The following is a 20,930-nucleotide window of genomic DNA, read 5'->3' as shown; positions in this document are numbered from 1 at the left end:
ACTTTGTAGGCCGGCCATGCAGTCACTAAGGGTCCCGTGGTGCTGGGAGCTCCACCCATGCTTCTAGGACTCTCTTCCCTCCCCTCTGGTGTCTGACATAGCGCATCACTGTTTGGTGGAGCAGCAGTCAGGAAATTTGAACATTCATCTTCTTTGAGAGAACCCGCCAGATGTTTGCAGGATGAATGGAGGGAAATTCCCCGCTGAAGTGTATCAGATGTTAGTAGAAAGTATGTCACAGAAAATATCCAATCTCATTAGGGCCAAAGGAGCCCCACTAAGTATTAGCATATGTTAATAAATATTACTTTTCATTCTTGCTCAGGTGTTTAATTACTTTTGGTAGAAGCACAGCCCGCTCAGCTGTTTTCATAACTCTAGACCAATCCTGCCACCGTCTTTAGCCTGGATCAGGAGAAATGGGGGGACCAGAACAAGAGATAGGTGCGAGTTACTGAGGTGGGACCCACATCTATCAGACATTCATGGAAAATTCCTGTCTCAGATAGGAATACCCATTAGGGTTAACCTTAAGCTGTTGCTGCAATTATATATACTGTATATGAAAGGTCCTCTTTAGAGCGCTGGTGGACAAATAACACGATATACGCTGAGATGACATTTTAAACATGAAGTCAATTCTTTATTCTCTTATTTACAAAGTACCTCTTCTCCATAAGATCCAGACAGTGCAGTGCATTACAGATGAGGACAACTAATGTAATGTGTCCGTATTATTGCTGCGTATAGTAAACCACAACTTCCATTGCCAGATATAATAATACTTGTGGTCAGTTCTACAAGCATTTATACATGTGTATATACAAGGTGCGCAGAGTGAAATAAAATGTATGAAATACGAAACAAAAAGCTTCCACAGAAAGCATTAACTTATATACTTACTTTTACATACACTGTATACACCTATAGTCCTGGTAAAATATCTCATAGATATATATATATATATAGATTACATATTTACATGATCTTTATACAATTAAATTAAAAAGGAGCGTTATCACTAATCTCTCCATAACGTCCAGGGGTCCCCTACATGCTCGGTGCTGCCTCTTGGTAGAGTCGTCGTGGTTTCTCATAATGCATTTCCCATTATCCTATTAAAGTCTTTGTGTATCATATTCTTCAGATTTTCGTCTCTGGTCCTTCTGCTGCAAGAGGCTGAAATGAATTCCGGATTCGCGAAGCTTCAACAGCACGAAGGTGTCCAAAGCATTTGTTGTACCAGTCTAGGCAATGGCCCCTGAGGTTAAAAAAAAGACGAAAATAGTAAGAATCCATCATGCCAATAAGATGCAAGCATGTTAATAAAAACATTCATCTGGTTGGATAAACATAGCTCCAATGGACATATATGATCATACAGGTAGAGCCTGAATTAGGTGACATGTAAGCCCCCTTACATTAGATTTATTAAATATAGCATGGAAAAAAAAGTTGAAAAAAAACTAAAAAAACATTTTAAGGTTTAAAAAGGCTTGCGCGCCCAACAACTGTTCCTCCGACTACACCATTAACATGAATGCCTGATGAGTTTGTCAGAATTTGCCCAAAGTCATAGACTGGTAGAGTTGGAAGGGACCTCCAGGGTCATCGGGTCCAACCTCCTGCTCAATGCAGGATTCAAAGTGTACGGCCAGTTTAAAGTAGTATTGAATGGACCTGCTGTACATGGGGTATTTACTGTAGAGCTAATTTTCAAGTATGTTATATGGCTGATTGTACTAGTGTCAGTGCATTTTCTTAGACTACACAGTTCCAGTAAAGTAACTTACTTTTGGTCAGTTCTGCAAATATAGGTCAGCCGGGATTTTCCAGAACCACAGGGCTCAATCAAATATCGCATTTCCAGAACTGCTGTTCTCACTCCGCCTATTAATGGGGCATCCTCATGCTCCACAGAGGTTGCCACCAAACTGCACATTCCCTTTGGCAAATCAGTTCTCCATGTCCTAAAAGTGAATATAAAGATTAATGAGAAAGTGACACAAACTTAAGGTTGCTAGTACATGCAACATTTGACGGCTGCAAAACAAAGGTGAAGGCATGCTGATTGTGGCCGGCACCTACAATCGTCATGGCAAAGCATATGAGTCTTAAGTGCCGGCCACAATCAGCGGAGCTCCTCGGGCCCTTAGGCATTTTGGATAAAAAATCTCATGTCATCAAATGCTGATTGTAAGCAGCCTGATTATTCTTCCATGGACCTTACGTAGAGACAGTTTATGTGGCTGCCATGGGGACCACAAAGAGAAGGAGCTCAGTCCTGGTTGTTCTTATCCCCTTTTGCTATTGGGTGTTAGGAATCTGTTTAGTACTACCATCTGCATTGCAAGCAATGGAAAGGGTGTAGAGATAGAAACAAACACTAGGCCCTTCTGTCCTATAACTAGCCCCATAATGGAGGACCCATTTCATTCTATACTATAGGACTCCCTCTCTTCTATGTACACCACTACCCTGTTCCAACATTCAGGCAAGTGATGAGGTAAGTGTGAAAAATACATTGACATCTACAAAGAATGCAGATGACTTACATACTCAAGGAAAACATTCTGTGTGAAATACGCCTCAACATCACATTGAAATATATGACATAAATGCAGCTTAACATACCTCAACACCACAAAATCTTTGGAAGGATGGGGAGCCATACTGTCCACTACATACTGGTAAACTTCAGTTTGATTATCAATAGTTTCTATTACTTTGGCCTGCGCAAAGTCCTCATCCCATAGATGGCGCTCTCGTAATAGGCGATTGAGTACAACTGATGGGGGAGCCTCTACTTCCACAGAGGCTTTCCAGAGTCTCAGTGGATTTCCATCTCCCACCTGAATAAGGATTTAAAAAATCCAGTTAATAGATGTAAAATTAGGTAAATCCACCCGTTCAATAGACAGAGATACATAGGGAGTAGTTTGACATATTAAAGTTTTGGGGTATTTGAAGACTAGTTACCTTTTTGTAAGCCAGGTCTGCGTTCTCTGTACTGGAGAGAGACACCCATCCCTTAAATTTATCCTTTGATTCTTTCTGAAGGTTCTGGATGACAGTGTCAAAGTACGTGGTGACACTACCCGCATCGTCCTCCATCTGTTTTATCAGTTCGTCCATAGTAGCAACATGGATATCAGCTTCCACATATGAATTTCGAGACTGGGCTACGATTTCCTCGGGAATCTGAAAATAAGAATCTATGATCAGCGAGTGATTGATAATTAGAAGAATAATAAACCATAATACGTCACATACAAGGGAACCACTTCTGCTATCTCTAACTCTAATATTTCTTTGCTCTTCCTAAATTTATCCTTATTCTAAAATGACGTAAATCCCTGCTTTCCAATGTTTTCACCTTTGAACTGTTACTGGCAACGTTACATTCCCAAGGCCTAGTATATACGCCACAAGTATCCTGTACACAAGACTGAATAAGAGCTCTGGGAGGAGATTTATGGATGATGAAGACAAAGAAAACAATGACATTCATTGACACAAAATATACCATTTACCATATGTACACTAGGGAAAAATCCACCCCCCCCACCCCAGTACAGTCACATGTAATGAATTCGCATTGTACATATTCTTTCTCTCTCTCTATGTAGATTACCAAATAACACATGAATATATGATCTTTAAAGGTGTTCTCCAGTTTAGAAAACCCATTTTCATATAGCCTATTAGGTAATTCTGAGTTAATTAAAAGAGAGGGTTCCCTGTCCAGGATGCTCAACTCTTTGGCAGGGAGGCTCTGCAGGATCTGGTCTGCCCTACATTACACAGTTAACCCATTGATTCGAATGGCTAGCGTTTAATCTATGCTTTATCGGTGGGCCTAGATGGCTTCTCCAGAACTATGCCTGGTTTTAGTGGGTGGCAAACTGGTCAACTGCCCATGGTTCCTTTTTTTTAGAGGCCTACTAAGAAGTGGACCTCCCATAGGAACCAGAGAATGAAGCATCTAATCCTACACTTTACCACTGATCTCTTCATTAGCCACCAGGAACATAGTAACATAATGTGTAAGGCTGAAAAAAGACATGTCCATCCAACTCAGCCAATACCTGCCAGTGTCGATTTAGAGGAAGGCAAAAAACCTCAGTGAGGTAGAAGCCTTTGTATCTTCTACTTCACTATTTAGACATATTATGGTTTTGTTATTTTTTGGGACAGTGATTAAAGTAATGAATGGCATTGTATAGAAGCATTATTTTTTACTACTACTATTAACACTGAACATCTATAATTTAAACATTTTTATACAGTAAATGACACTCACCTCAAACAGCTTGTTGCACTCCATAATCATGTGGGTCAGACCTTGTGTAGCTGCCAGGTTCTCATTTAAGTCTTTCTGATCTGGCTTTCCAGTTGCATACTTCTTCTGAATGGCTCTGAAAATAGATTGTTGTCATTAGAAACATAGCATTTAGATCATATTGGGGCAGATTTACTATGGCATTTGCACAAATATGCAGCGGGGCAGATTTGTAATGCGTTTTAAATACTTTTTTTGCACCTTAGTAGTCACTTTTCAAAAGTGTCTACAAAAAGGGGAGTAGCTGAGCGGAGTCTTATAGTGTACCAAATTTATTATTGGAATACACTAGAATTTTGGTATATCGTAAGCCAGCCATAAAGAGTAGAAAAGTGTCTAACATGTCAATCAAGATGCCCCAAATCATGCCACTGTGCGCTGCCATGGTCAAAATTTGTCTATCTTTAAGGCACGGGAAAGGCTGTGGAGCCATATTTACACAGGCACTAATAATGTGTATCTAGATTGCCAAAGCTGTCACATGCTGTGAGGCCTAAGTTGAAGGTTCCAAGCCTCAATGCAAAATTTCACCTACCGTCTGCCATTTATAATACTGAAGTTTTGTGTATGTGGGATAATGGCCTTTAGGCCACCTATGGCACCAGGGAGTGGGTGTGAGTTCTACTTCTTCATTCCTTGCATCTATGCCCCTGTGCTGAACGCTTCTTTATTGTTTGGATAGATATGACACATTTAGGGGCCCCAAAATTAATAGGTGCCTTTGTGTCCCTCACCCCAGCAAGTCATTGGGTGGGACAGGGAGGCAGGGCCATTGGGTCATGAGCCCCAGAGTGACCATGTAGTCTACCACCATTGGTGGCACACAACTGGGTACATTGGTTCACTATTATTTGGTATAAGCACAACGATTCTGTTTGCAGCATGGCAACCACATCCAAAGCCCAACCAAATTAAATAGGCACATAGTCTGGAATAGTACATAAACATGGCTAAGGAACACTGCCTGAAACACATAGTAGAAAAGGCCTATGTCCAGCACAGTGGTAGTAAAAAACAAGAATGTCTGTTCTACCCTCAACTAGCCAGAAAATTGACAATCAATTTTCTGGCATTTAGTAGTATTGTCAAGACTTTGGAATGGTGTCCAAATAAGTGCAGGATAAGTCACATACAGTATAATCTTCATGGACAGGCAAGGACAATTTAAGATATACTGCAGATACATTTTGTATCTTAAATTTCCAAGCAGAAAGGTAGCCTTAGATTATAAGATATCTCAAAGATGGACACTTTTCTGTGAAACATATTTCAGTAATTATTGAAGAAAAGCTTCATAGTTATAAATTCTTACCTAGGGGAATTGTCTTTCTTCAATAAATTGAGGTGGAAAAGCGAAGGCGCCAAACACACAGCCAGATTCATTGGGGTCATCTGATTCTCTTCTACTGAGGTGACATCATTGAGAAAGCACAAGAGCGTTTGCAAAACTTCACGGTTCTCATCTGACATTAACATGATGGCCGACTGCACTGCCTGGAGCCTCTGGTCTTTGGGAACATCTAAGGAGATTGAAATGACATAAGATATCATTAATAGGTTCTTACAGTAATAGTCCAAACCGTTTTGTCGGGCGCCATGCAGATGAGAAGACAAAGTCCTGACCATACACAGATATTATTTAGCAACCCATAACAAGTTAATGTTTTCTAAAATGTATCTTCCAGTAATGAAATGTTTATGGGGACAAAGCAACTGCCCTAAGATGTGTCATGTCAGGAAAAGAGGTTAGACTTAGGTTGTACAGATTAGGATAAACATGGGCCTCCATCTAGCAGCATGTTGGACCTTCTTTGGCCTTCAGAACCACAGCACTTCATTCTACCATCTATGCACAGGTATCAGAGGACCCAAGGTGCACCAAGAAAACATTCCTACACCATTACTCTATCTCCTCCGGCCTGAACTATTGATAGCCGACAGTAGGGGTTCATCGATTCATGCTGCTTGTGCCAAATTCTGACCTCCCATCAGCATGGTGCAACAGAAATCTGAATTCATCTGACCAAGCCATGTTCTTTGGTGATCCAATTTGTCTGCTCTTTTGCCCGCAGGAGTCTTGCCTTTTAGTTTCTCTCAGCAATGGCACTTGAACTGGTCATCTGCTGTTATAGCCCATCTGTGCTAAGGGAAGACGGGTTGTGCATTTGGATATGTTAGTTGGAGCACCAGCATTGTTTGCTTGGCTGTGCACAGCCTATTTGTTGGAACGATTCTTGACCCCTGCGTCTGACCCGTTTCCTCAACAAGGTGCTTACATTCCCAGGATCCCCTTTCGCTGGATATTTTTCCTTGATCACACCATTCTAAATATACTCTTGACACCGTTGCATTAAAAAAACTTCACAGGGCTGTCAGGTTTTGAAGTACTAGGCCTGGCTATTCTAGCACCGAAGTTGCTCACATCTCTTGATTTTCCCATCTTAATGTGGATTCACACTGAAGCTGATCCACAGCGAACTTGCTCACTTGATTTTATGCTGCAGTCCGGGGTCACATGTCTAATTTTCATACGAGAAAACGTCAATCGTAAAAGGGCCGGTGTCTCTAATAAGGTGGCCATTCAGCGTATAACTCTTTCCATTTTCCTTCAGAACATAAAAGTATTGGCCCCCCACTATGATGACAGCACTTGTACACATAATGCATCAAAACTCTAAAAGAGGCACTTCTGAGTCTTAAAATAGATGCTAAATGAAGATTATTTTTAGATGAGTCTGAGATGTTATTCTGCGTAGACGTGCAGTGATGGCTCCCATAAATCCTGACAATCATCTGAATAATAGGAGCTATTTATGTACTTTTATGTGACGGTTTTATATCCACATGCTTTTATATCCATGTAAATATGGGGTTGTGTCTTTGCTCCAGACTCAAGCAGTGAATGAGTTTAGCTGGTGTAACGTGTCTAGGGTTACACGGAGACTCAGTTTGCGCAACAGACAATTTCGGATAAGTTGAACGGCCAAAAAGATGTGCGCACCTTGTCTGTGACTTGCTATTTTAAATACGCAGTTTGGCTATAAAAGACAGCCAGAATAAAACAGGTCACAGGCAAGTCGAATGCGCTACGTATCACGGGGTCTATGCTGGAAATGTTGTGTGCGACTTGTAACCAAAAATCCAACAGTTTTGTCATTGGTTGCAAAGTGACTCTGTTAACTGCTCTTAGATGGGATGCTACAATGGAACGTAATGACCCCAACGTCACGTGACCCGAGTCTCTTTTCATTACATGAACTGGTGATCTGTCCTTTTATTCTGCTTGTGTACCGCCATATTCCCTCTATCTCATACACAAGCATACAGAGGTGCCATTGGAGGAGGGTGTATGTATGAAGGTATGTAAAAACGCCTGAAGATCCTAGAGGTTGGAATCCCAGAGACCATACATTTATCCTCTATCCGATGAACAAGGGATAAATGTTTTTTGGTGGATTAACTGTTTTAAAAGGGTTTTCTGGAATTTTTGATTTTCTAAAGCAGAACTACTTTTAACATGTATCACAAATTGCTACCTGGATTCCCCACGTATGTTGCTGCAGTCAACAATCTGCAAAAAGTGCTTATGTGACAGCAGCCTTCTGGTCTAGATACTGGGTCACAGGGTATACAAGTATAAAGTCTTCTGCCAGCTTCTCAAGTCATGTGTGTACTTACACTGGTAAATATGCAGGAAGGTCTCCCCAAGTTTACTGGTGAGCAGGGGCTCTGGAAGGTCCCTGAAGAACTGCTTCATCATGTCCGCCACATCGTATGCGCACTGGCCTTCGTAGTTTACATTCTCGGGGCTGCTCTCATTCATCTGGCGCAGGGCCTGGATTCGAGACTTAACACCAGACTTTCTAAACAAGCCAACCTGCAGAAAAAGTAAATGTTTTCCATGACTGTTTCACAGTTGATCATTTATCTTCTGTACACTGGATTGGAAAATACATGTTGGCTGACAGATTCTCATTTTCTGTATAAAGAGTTCATCTACTATGAAGGTTTTACCATGAAACCTAAAGGATTCTTACTAATGTACAAATCACAACTATATCTGTTCAATCACTATCAGCTTTCTTGCCATTTCCTTAAATAGTGCATTGAGATCTATGCATGGCTTGAATAAGTTTTCATCTCTCTCAACACTAAATGCCTCATGCACACAGCCATAATATGCATCTGTGTTGTCCAGATCCATGGTATGGGCTCATAGCCTTATATAGGCCCATACTGTTTGAGATAAAAATGGAGGTTTTTCTCTAACATACTACAGAAGAAATAAATTAAGATGCTCGACTGTATGCATTATTAAGAAAGTACAACACGGAGACACCATACGGAGATACACCGGGTGTCTACTGGTTCGCAGGAGCTCCATATGTAATTGAACAGCTTTTGTGCACACTGAAATGTCTTGTGTATGGACCCTTAAGCTCATTTTACATTGGCAGATTTTCTGGCAGTAATAAGTGCCAACTGATATTTTTGAAGGTTGATTGGCACTTGTTCAATTACATTTTACATGGGCTGATGATTGGAAACAAATGGCCAACTGAATATTCATTCATCCAATCATTGCCCTGTGTGAAGGTGCCAATCACTCAAGAAATGAGCAAGTGTGGCACCAAAACATCCTTGGTTGCCAACAGCACATTGTCCTGTGTAAATCAGTGATGTACTGCTGAACATAAAGGAACTGTATTTGCCTGAACGACTGAACTACTGATCAGCATACATCTCTGTCTATATTTGGTAATGCAGGCACTGCTCTCATTGAATTCAGTGGGAGCTGTGCCTTTAATACCAACCTGGGCTGTCTGCTTCTGGCTATCCACTGATCGGTGGGGATCCCGAGAGGCAGACCCCCCCCACTAATCAACTATTCATGACCTATCCTGAGGATTGGTCATGAATAATAAAGTCCTGAATAATCTCCTTAAGTGACTGCAGTGCAGTATAATGATGTTCAATCTTTTATCACATCTGGTGGTAATTGCTTAATATTAACATGGAATCTTGAATTAGATCTTTGTGCGGATCTGCAAAATGCACCCCTTCAAGGTTGAAATCTAATGTGGATCTGCATTAAAGACCGTGTGAAAATCCGCAACAAATAATGCAGATCTTGGCACAGTTTTTCGTGTGGATCCACATCAAAATCTGCCGCGAAAAATATGCTGTGGATATGCACAAAAATTTGCTATGTGTGAACATACCCTTTAGGCCACTTGCACACGGGCGGATTTGCATTGCGGAATCTGGAGTGGGCGTCTGCCTCCAGATCCTGTAGCAAATGCCGCCCATTGCATGCTATAGAAAAACGCGATTTCCTCTACACGAGCAGAAATCGATTGCGATTTTCAGCTCGCAGAGGAAAAATTGCAGCCTGCTGCGATTCTGTGCAGCTACCGTGCGGATGGCGTCCATTAAAGTCAGTGGAAGCCATCAGCCCTACAACCCTTCCGCAATCATCAATGCAGAAAGGTCGCAGGATCCACGTCATCACCTAGCGACGACACAATCTGTTCTGTGCATGTGCGCCGGCCGGCACATCCGCAGCAATGATCAGAAGACGGTGGACAGATAAGATACGCTGGGGCCACCGGCTGGGCACAGGGTTGGATTCCGCTGCGGGATCCCATATGCGGAATCCGACCCAGCCGTGTGCAGGTGGCCTTAGGTTTCTTAAAGAAATACTCCAGTCACTGCATATTTATAGGATGGCAGTGATGATAGGGAATGATACCTTCAGATAAAACATTTCTATATGCTTTTCTAAAGCCTGGTTTAGACTTTTGAGCGATAATCGTTGTGTGACTTTACAGCCCAAGGTGATCGCTCAAACGTTGAGCGATCACCTTGCGCTCTGAGTGGGGGAATGCAGAAGACAAGCGAGGCCGCTTGTCTTCTGCATCCAGTTGTTTTCTGCTCGGAGCGCCCGGCTGTTATACAGCTGAGTGCTCCGAGCGGGGTATGCAGAAGAGAAGCAGGGCTGCTAGTCTTCTGCATCCAGTTGTTCTCTGCTCGGAGCACCCGGCTGTTATACAGCCGAGCAATCCGAGCGGGGTATGCAGAACACAGCTGGACCACTGTGATCTTCATACCCTGGCTGTTCACGGAGTGCTTAGCTAGTATACAGCTGTGCGCTCAGTGTAGAGAATGAAGAACACAGCTGGACTGGTGTGTTCTTCATACCCTGCCTGTATTCAGGGAGCGGGATACAGCTGAACCAATAGTATCGGCTGTATCCCGCTGTGAACTGATAAAGCTGATCGTTGTCTTTCAGCATGCTGAAAGACAACGATCAGCGACTGCTTAACGAAAACTGCACAATGTCAGTGCAGTTAGACACAACGATTATCACTCAAAAGATGGCTTTTGAGCAATAATTGTTGTGTCTAAATGGGCCTTTAGTCTTTCCTACCCTGATTGGAGATTATGTGGAGCCTGGCTGTAAAGGCAAAAGTTATAGACATTCTGCACATTGTAGGTAACAATTAGAGATGAGCGAGTATACTCGGTAAAGGCAATTGCTTGAGCGAGCATTGCTTTTATCGAGTACCTGCCCGCTCGAGATGAAAGGTTCGGGTACCGGCGCGGGGAGCGGTGAGTAGCGGCTGTCAGCAGGAGGGAGCGGGGGGGAGAGAGGGAGAGAGAGATCTTCCCTCCGTTTCGCTCCGCCCTCCCCCGCAGCTCCCTGCCCACCGCCGGCACCCGAACCTTTCATCTCGAGTGGGCAGGTACTCGCTAAAGGCAATGCTCGCTCGAGCAATTGCCTTTAGCGAGTATACTCGCTCATCTCTAGTAACAATCATAGATTGCTACAATGTAGCAACCTTATTGTAACAACTAATTCAGTGAATGTAAAGCTAATACAATGTTTGTATAAAAACGCACTATTGGGTGAATTTTCTATTTCTGACTGGGGTTTTCCTTTAAGATCCTTTCTCATGAACACAATTTCATGCTTCAAAGCACACAAGGTTATTTGTAGACCAAATTCTTCTATTCACTTCATACAACAATAAGATATTTTTATGTTCCAGAAATGATGTTTTAGATTTCTTCACAGATAAACGCGTTGGCCATTTCATACATATGAATGCTTCAGTGTCTGAAGGCACTCCGAGAGACAGCAGTTAGAATGCAACTTCTTTTCTGTTCTCATTGAGACGTCTCTGAGGAATTCTATGCTCTCTCCCAAGACCTCAGATCTAAAATTACATTGTGTGGGAGGACAGCGAACCAAGAAATCCTTGTTGTAATTGTCCTGAGATCGACACAATCTGCATTATGTTTAGACAACAGAAAAGCCAGCAGTCTCCATGTCAACTCTAGTTACTGGGACAAAGATATTTTGATCTAAGGGAAAACATACTACTTATCGAACCATCCTTCACATCAACAGTCCTTCTCCATTAGTTACCTGGAAATATACAGGAACATATGGGAGAATATTCTTTACTCTAGTCTATGGCGGAGTCTAGTAATTATGTGTTTTCCATTTGTAAGCAGACGTCTGGTTTCTCATACAGAAAAACAAGACATTCCCCAGTTTGTTTAAGGAATGGAAAACCACTGTAAATTCGTGTTTTTTCATTGTTTACGTTGGAGATGTTTTACAATTACATTTCCTTAGCAATGGGATTTCAATATAAATACTATGTATTGTGCTATATATGGTCTATAGCTGATAATTTCATAAAATGTTGTAAAGTGACCCAAGGTAACCAACTGCCCCACATCACGAATGGTTGCAGGACTGGCAGATGTTCTGCTGCTAGATGATTTGACATCTGTCAGTATATGGCTGCCTTTAGGCTATTCTTATCTTTCCTGTGCCAATATTCTATACTTGGGGTAACTTTACACGGCACAACTATCGTACAAATAGTTGCTTCATAGAGCTAATGTAAGCTACAGTTGCTCCGTGTAAACATGGCCATCAACTGGGTAACGAGTAAGAACTCGATTATTTATCATCTGGTGTAAACAGGTGATCTTTGTCTTTTAATGACTAACCAACAACACATCAGGGAGATGTGCGCTTGTTTGGCGTGCGCCCTCCAGCAAATGCTGATTGGCTCCCACCTTTAACATTTTGACGTCCCGTTGGTTCCTGAAAATACATACAAGTAATCCTTGACTGAATAGTTCCCCCAATGATCTTCAAAATAAGGATGCATTCATATGGTGGAATAAATCAAGTAAGTTTTGTGCTTCGTGTGACACACAAAACGCGTACGAAAATACAACCCATTATGTGCAATGGGTGTATTTACATAAGCAATTTTTCTCTTGCATCAATGCTGTGAGATAGAAAAATCGCAGCATGTTTTCAACTGATTTATCCTTTAGTTCTTGGGAGGTAAGTCGCTGCTAGAGGAATCTGATCTCCCCTCTTTATATTCCGAACACATGCACAGGTCGGGCCAAGTGCGCATGTGTAAGGGGGTGTCAGGCGAGATAGCTGTTGGCCAAAGGAGCATTCAGCAGACAGCCATCTAATGTGTATAGGCAGTCTTGCCTTTACATGTTACAATATTTATGCATATTTTTCGTCCTGGCGATTGCTTGCCTTTCATTCTCACATGCTATTGCATCACAAGTAATTACTGTTTAAACTAGTGGATATACTGCTGTCAGCAAAAAGATGTACTCAACCATAAACCAGCAAATTATTGCTTTTCATACCATCGCTTGACAATGACTGGGAACAATTGTTCGACTAAACAATCATTTGGGTATCTATCGCCCCATGTACAAGGCTCTTTAGGTGCTGTATTGTACTGCTTATCAACGCTAGTGTTGGTTTTGGTGCTTATAGGCTAACTTTACAGTTGTACATACTAGTAGGACACTAGACTTACCTGGTCAAGACAGTTGCTACGCAGGAATCGCAATGCCTGTTGAATGCTCTGTGGTATCGGCTGCCCAGTTCTCTGTACATGAACCATCAGAGGTACACCAAAAACATTCTTATCCTTATAATCAGGACCCTTCATTCTCTTCATGAATTTTGGTACAGACCTGAAATTGAGGTTGACCATACAATTATGTAAAACAGCTGCCTTCACAATAATAAATGAGAGTAGTCAATTAAACTTAGATATTCTATTTTAATCACTGTACTCACCATGTCCACCCATGTTTGTTTGACATGGAATATTTTTCCATGATGGCGGTCAACCGTAACAGGGAGAACTTTTGAAGAAGATTGAGCTGGCCTGCAGACTGGTTACTGATTTGAAGTGATGCCAGAGAGCCACTCAGCTGATGAGAGACCTGAAAACTGTGCCACCTCAAGTGTCTAGAGGAAGCAAATGTCAGTAAGATAAGTAACATATACAATAATATAAATTATATATCTCTAACATATCTATTAATATATGTGTAGAGGCAGATAAACATAACTGAAATAATAGTTGAGTCATCTCATCAACGAACAGTGTCAGATGGATCCGATGAGAATATTGTATGACTGACAACTATATGACATATCACATTATCAGAGGTTACTGTCAGAGTAAGTTAGTGGAACAGCCCAGAGCCTATGGCCTACTTACTCCGCAAGTGGAGAATACTCAAAAGGTCCCCCTACCCCATAGAAGGAAACTAGTACTATAAAATACACATAGTTGGAGCAAAGGTCACCCTAATTACTTCTAAGAGACTTTGTATTAAGAAATTTGTGGAAGGGGATTTTTAAAAAAATGATGTGGCTTTAGAGCAAAGCAGTAGATCTTACCTATTAGTTCTCGTAAGAGATGCTCCAACTCCCGAGTCTCTTCTTTCCCTTACTCCTGTTGCATCCGACTCATTAAGGGATGCTGCATCCCTTTCCAGATCACTCGGTGTTGTTCTTCCATCAGATATAGAATTTCCTTCGAAGTCTAAGGCTCCTGGATTTTGAGTACGGAACGTTGGGTTGGCAATTTGGAACAAAGATAAATTGTCATCTTGCAGTTCAGGCATAACATCTTTTGACCAATGGTCAACAGACTTCTGAAGTCCATTGATATGCTGCAATACATCATCTAAATGGGGGAAAAGGTCATCTTTTTCCAAGTCCATGAGATCCCCGGTGCTGGCGTACAAGTGGGATCCTGGAACATTATCATACACACTAAGCCGACTGCCTCTTGGGCATCTGGAAGATAAAGGTCTTGGTTCCTTGGCACAGAGTCCCTTTTGTCCACTATGTGATATGTTCGCACCTCTCCAGTTCACACCACTAAGATTATCAGTAGGTGAGAGGCTTTCAATAGATATTGCTTTGGGAAATGTTCCAGGTTTGTGATCCTTTGGAATATGTACAACCAGATCTTCTTGGGAATGGAATTCATTTTTAAGATGCTGGCTGGGTTTAGCCCGTATCCCAGTCATTGTGTAGAGGTCAATGTCCTCTAGGTACATGCCAGCACGTTTGTTTGATTCAGAAACCTCTGCATCTTTTAAAGTTGAAGTATTTTCATCAATTGTCATCATTTCTGATTTTGAGGAGTCCAAGTTTCCAGTTACCTTAAAGTCCATAATTGAGTCACCTACTGCTCCATTACCTATCTGAACCCAGGTCCTTGATTTTACAGATTCAGGCTCCAGCTGCAAAACAGGCTCACTAATGATTAAACCTCCAGTTTTAGGGGGTCCTCTCAGTTTCCCATGAGCGCCTTTGCCACGGAGTGTACCCATACATTTTAACAGCGTTTTTGCTTTTGTATGCGACGATTTTTCCGTCTTTGTATTCAGTTTACCGTCTACGATATCTTTTGACCAATACTGAGGTAAAAAGTTAAGAGAGTTGGAATCTGGCACGCACATTGTTTCATTACACTCAGACGTTTCACTGGAAGCACATCTGCCGTCACTCCCACCGCTACTACCACTATGGATAGAACATATCTCAGGCTCACTGAGATCTGTTAGCACACTTTCACTACTTGTTGTGTTTTTCATGTCCCCGGATGACCCAAGTCTTTCCGATCTCTCGAGCAGTGTATCAATGTCATCCACCCGAGACCATCGACGACTGAATCTTTGGAATGTCCATTTGTCACTGATTGCGCAAAGATCTTCTTCATCTGAATCTTCACTCTAAAAAACAGTACAGAAAATGTTACATCCTCATGTTCATTTTATTATACGGTATATATGTTTTTATGTTTAAAGTGACTCTCTAGTTTCAGTACAAAATTCTGCCATAGGACACGAGGGAAATGGGGGGAGTTGGGGTATATCTTCTCTGTCACTTCTCCTATCCACCAGTTTCAGGCCCTGTTCTGAGCCCTCCAAGATGGCCGCAGCAATTTTCTAACTACCTAATGCTGCTCTTTGATTGGCCAGTACTGATCAAATGAGCTATCCTGGCCAATCAGAAAGCAGGTATAGTATGTTGGTAATCTAACAATACCAATGCACTGTGTGGATTAGGCAGTCTGAAGATTGTGTCGACCATCCTGGACAGTTAAAAACAGGACTTGGAACAAGTGCCACAGAGAGATAGCAGAAAAACAACTGCAGGTAAACAGGTTGTATGGTACCCACCTCTCTGTTTGTTCCTGGGACAGAATTTTGTCTGAAAACTGGAGGGTTGTTTTAGTGTACCAAATGCCCTGATGATCTGGGGGCCAATAAGTGTTGTCAGATGGGGAAGCAGCTATATCCTTGGGGTGAAGCGCCCCGCAGCGTATGGGAGGAGAGGGAGTCTCTCTCCCCCCAGTGCCAGACACTGGCGGCAGTGCTGAAAATAGGCAGAGGATGCTTAGAAAGGTCTCCAAAACAGAGTCAGTGCAGGCTAAAAGTGAAACAAGTTGTCAGAAAGCTGTTGACAGAGCATAAGTGCACAAACGCCCCCAAGACTGCGCAAGGTTAAATGACTGGCCAGGGTGAAGGTAATGGACTCGTGCGGACTGAGTTATGGCTCCATAGATTAGATAGATGCAAGGCCTGGCGTGTTATAGTGTAATGTAGTGACATGTAAAATATGTTTACTGATGTGTGATGCATATAGTAACATTGTAAGGCCGCCTGCAGACGAGCGGGTCGGATCCGGCAGCGAGAATTCTTGCCGCGGGACCCGACCCGAGAGCCTGCAGGGACGAGCGCGTACTCACCCGCGCCTGGCGGCCCCGGCTCTTTCATGTTCCGGCTGCCGCGCAGCCGGCGGCCGGGTGAGTGCGTGCCCCACACAAAAATAGGACATGTCGCGGTTTGTTTGCCGTGCGAGATTTCGCGCGGCCAAACCGCGGCCGTCTGCATAGGAGTGCGTATTGTAATGCACTCCTATGCAAACTTTCAGTGGCGTAAATCCCGCGGGAAATCCCGCCGCGGGATTTCCGCCTGTGTGCAGGCGGCCTTATATAGCATGTTAGGCTACGTTCATACGGGGTAGATTTGCCACGTTTTTTCCGTACCGGTTTTGCGGCAGAAGAACCTCTTCTGCGGCAAAACCGCTTCAAAGGTTTTTTTTGGCCCGTATTGTATTTTTTTGTGTATTTTGGTCGCTTTTTTGGCTCGGAAAATCAGCAAGCGTTTTTTAAACTTTTTTACAGTGTATTTAATTGCGGATTTTGCTGCATCCACAGAGGCTACTGCCAAAAAAAGCGCTGCGGAAAATCCAAAAGAATTGACATGCTGCATATTCCAAAACCGCACCGCAGCTGCATTTCCGCACTGCGGCAGTGCGGAAAAAATCCGCCCTGTGAGGACAGCTTTCTGGCCAAACACATTTGTACTGCATTGCACTGCAAATACAGCGGTTTCGCCACAGTGCGGATATGCAACCGGAATCCACAGCAAATCCGCACCGTGGGAACCCAGCCCTAGGGTTTCTACCCACTAGCGTTTTTTTTTAACACTGCGATATCGCTGCATTTTTTCAATGGAACTTTTTTAATGTTAAAATCGCATCGCACAAAAATCGCATGTTTGTGCTTTTGCGATTTTTGTGCAATGCAATTTTAACATTAGAAAGTCCTATTGAAAGAAACGCAGCGATATCGCAGCGTTAAAAGAAACGCTAGTGGGTAAGAGCCCTTAGACTGAAAAAAAACATGCAGTGATATAGTTCAGCCTATTATGCCTCATCCCTCTTCCCCAATGTTAATCCAGAGGAGGGCATAAAAACTCCATTGAAGCAGAGGGGAAAAAAATTCCTTCCCGATTCCAATTTAGAATAATCTCTGGATCACCGACCCTTCTGAAGCAATCAATGACTATACCACATGTAATATTGCAATGCTGAAGAAAGGCCTCCAGGCCCCTCTTGTACTCTTTTAGTGAGTTCACCATGATCGCATCCTCAATTCCATAGTCTCACTGCTATTAGGGCTTCTACCCACTAGCGTTTTTTTTAATGCTGCGATATTGCTGGGGCTTTTTAATGTTAAAATCGCGAAAGCACAAACTTGCGATTTTTGTGTGATGCGATTTTAACATTACAAAGTCCCATTGAAAAAAACGCAGCGATATTGCAGCGTTAAAAAAAAACGCTAGTGGGAAGAAGCCCTTACAGTAAGGGCCCCTGGCAACGGATGATAGTGCACTGCATTACTCGCGGCGATAATCTGGCCGCAAGTAATGCAGTGCACGCTTTTCATAGCATTGCTATGGAAAGAGCAGCCCCCTATCCATGAGCGGAGAATCATAGCGATTCTCCGCTCACGGGACTCAAAACGCGGCATGCTGCTCTTTGCCGCAATTCTCCACAGTGAGCCTATCTGTGCTGCCTGCTCCCCCATACTATCATCTACCCCCACATCTACCCCAGCGAGTGCCAGCTGAGTGAGCAGTAAACTCCTTTCCATGTCGCGAATGGATCTCAGTGTTGCACGCTGCACATTTAGATCCAGGATCTGAGCTTCCAAATATGCAACACGCTCACATCTCGGCTATTCAAGGACTGCATACACGGCACAAGATGTACACTGGATGGCATTGTCAGTCATGGAGCACATGCTAATTAGGGACCATACAGATAGATTAGATGAAAGCAGCATATGCAACCATTCAAATAGATAAACAGTAATTAAATACAAGTGATTCTTTCAAAGTCCCTGAATCCAAAGTCACTAATCCCAAATCACACACTTCAGAAACACCACACTTGGAATACAGTACACCTAAGAAGACAGCAGGCACACTCACTCAGCTTCTACTTATGTTTGCTTGATATAGCACTTGACTGTAACGACTCATGCAAAAAGTTCATATAGAACGCAATTGCATGTGCAAATATGTCTTTCTTTCCGTAAAGACGCAGCACAAAAACAGCGCAAATATGCTTATGTGAATCCAGCCCGAAGGGGCCTTTAAGAAATTATTTTCTTACGCTTTGTGATCTTCTGACATCCTAAATACAAATTAATTTATACTATTATTGATTTTATAGTAGAATAGGAGAAAATATTGCCCCAAGCCTGTATTCATCCCGGGACATCTAGGGGCTCATAGTATAACAAGACATGCTCATGGTTCTAATTATAATGTAATTAACCAATTAACTTTGTTCTTCGGTTTACCCATTTCTACAATGAGTTATGGCCCTTGTTTACATGTCATCAGTAAACAGGCTGACCAAACATGTGTTAATGTGCCCTTAATCCCACTGGCCTACAATATTTTTCACAACAGGATTTGATTGTTTTAAAGGGCACGAACTGCTGGAGTGTCTACGAGGATGCAAATGATCTTCCCAGCTGAAAATCAGTTGTTGTAAAGATTCTTCACACCCATTTAGGTTCATGAATGTACAGCAGCAGGAGAAGCAGATTATTATTCTTGCAGATTATAATACCCTTTAATGGCTACAAAAATAAAATAAATTACGTTAACCCAAAAGGACCAAATGACCTATATATGTAGCACTTGGTCATGGGCTTTAATCCCATGCCATTGTAAATATACAGCACGGGTTTAAAGCTCATGCAATTTAGGAGGTGCAAGTCAGGTGCTTGGCTGTTAGGGACAGCCGATGATCCGGAGGAGAAGATGGAATCATTTATAACCACTTCTGCTTTTTCATTTTCAGCCTACATTGTAGTGAATAGAGAAAGCGCAGTGCTGTTTTGCATTTCAGTACATTTTCACTCTATTTTGTGCACCAAAGGTCCCCGTAGAATTCAATGAGGGGGCCGCAAATGTGCACGCAAGGAGATGCATGATATGCTGTAAAGAATACATCTGGAGCTAATTAGCCATTCCAAGCGGTGAGTCTCATTTGCCGCATGTAAATGAAAATGCATAGCAGGCAGAAAAAACACAGTAACAATGCAGATACATGCGCAAAAGAAGCATCGCTTAGGAGCAAGCAAATGTGCGTACGCTTGTCTGAATGAGCCCTTACACGTGGCGAAAATCCCACAGAAATCTTGTGGAATGTCCGCAGTGGGACCGCACGGAAATTCTGTGAGACTTCCGCAGCTGAAGTGCTTAGACATTTGGTGCGGATTTTGAAAGCGGCTTATTCCGCTGCGGCCATCTCTCCCCATAGAGAGAAGAGGGCCCGCAGCAGTAATGGCAATTTAATTGACATACCACGGCTTTAAATTCCGAGTGGCTTGGCTGCCTTGTGTTTTTGCAAATCTCGTCCACTTCGCTGCTTAGTCTCAGGTTTAAGGTTGCATGTAGAATTTGCTTGCGGAAAGTCTGCAAGGAAATTTCACCCCGTGTGAACCCAGTCTTATGCTGGGTTCATAGGGGATGGAAATCTTCTGGAATATCCGCAGTGGGACCGCATGGAAATTCTGCAAAACCTGCACCTGTATTCCACTGCAGAAATCTCTCCTCATAGAGAGAAGAGAGTCCTCAGCAGAAACGGCGCCAAAATTGACATGTCGCGGATTTGAATTTCACACTGCATGTCAGTTTCCACACGGCTTGTCCACAGTCTGACCGAGATTTTGCTGCTTAGTCTCATTTCTAAAAATGCAGGCGGAATTTCCGTGCAGAGGGTCCACACAGAAACTCCGCAGCTTTTCCGCTCCGCGTGAACTCAGCCTTACAGATGTGTTACAGATGACATTACAACTGTACGTCATCAGTATTTGATTTGTATTTGCCTCCGTATATTTCATTTTCTACTGGGCAAATACTGATTTATTTTCACCCAATAGAAAAGAATAGCAATTCGGAGACAAAAACGCAAAAAAATAGGTCCTGCTGCGTTTTTAAAAGACGGCTGCAAATATACGGCCATGTGACTAGATACATAGATTTACATTAGCTCCGTATTAGGGCTCCCACAACCTTGCGGTTTTTTAACGCGATTGTCAATGGGACTTTCTAATGTTAAAAACACAACTCACCAAAACGCAAGTTGCGTTGCGTTTTTAACATTAGAAAATCCCATTGACAATCGCGTTTAAAAAAACGCAGCATTAAAAAACCACAAGTGTTTTGGAGCCTTTAGGCTGGGTTCACACAGGGCGAAAAAGCTGTGGAAATTCCGTCCGGAATTTCGCCGCAGCAAATCCGCCTGTGGACACTAATCCCGGGATTAGCCAGCCATGTGTACAAGATTTCTAAGAAATCTCGTCCAAACGGGATTGCAAATCCGCCGCGGCAAAGCTGGCATGGATTCGCC

General features: G+C 42.7%; 1 protein-coding gene across 4 annotated transcripts in view; it reads right to left on the bottom strand.

Moving 5' to 3' along the window:
- Positions 1-616: 616 nt before the first annotated feature.
- The window catches only part of STARD13 (StAR related lipid transfer domain containing 13), a 305,534-nt gene continuing 285,220 nt past the window's right edge, over positions 617-20,930 (bottom strand). For all 4 annotated transcript variants that reach the window (XM_066582869.1, XM_066582888.1, XM_066582879.1 and 1 more), the window contains 10 exons: positions 14,097-15,442; positions 13,485-13,658; positions 13,219-13,378; positions 8,021-8,219; positions 5,655-5,862; positions 4,304-4,418; positions 2,980-3,201; positions 2,635-2,852; positions 1,794-1,970; positions 617-1,261 (listed from right to left, as the gene is read on the bottom strand). In XM_066582869.1, coding sequence (XP_066438966.1) covers positions 1,144-1,261; positions 1,794-1,970; positions 2,635-2,852; positions 2,980-3,201; positions 4,304-4,418; positions 5,655-5,862; positions 8,021-8,219; positions 13,219-13,378; positions 13,485-13,658; positions 14,097-15,442 — 2,937 coding nt within the window. In that variant the 3' untranslated portion in view covers positions 617-1,143. The remainder of the gene's footprint in view (positions 1,262-1,793; positions 1,971-2,634; positions 2,853-2,979; positions 3,202-4,303; positions 4,419-5,654; positions 5,863-8,020; positions 8,220-13,218; positions 13,379-13,484; positions 13,659-14,096; positions 15,443-20,930) is intronic.

This window comes from Eleutherodactylus coqui, chromosome 1 (genome assembly GCF_035609145.1).
Source record: "Eleutherodactylus coqui strain aEleCoq1 chromosome 1, aEleCoq1.hap1, whole genome shotgun sequence".
In the NCBI taxonomy this organism is placed as follows: Eukaryota; Metazoa; Chordata; class Amphibia; order Anura; family Eleutherodactylidae; genus Eleutherodactylus; species Eleutherodactylus coqui.
The sequence above is the reverse complement of the archived record's forward strand: the minus strand, read 5'-3'. Positions and strand labels throughout refer to the sequence as shown.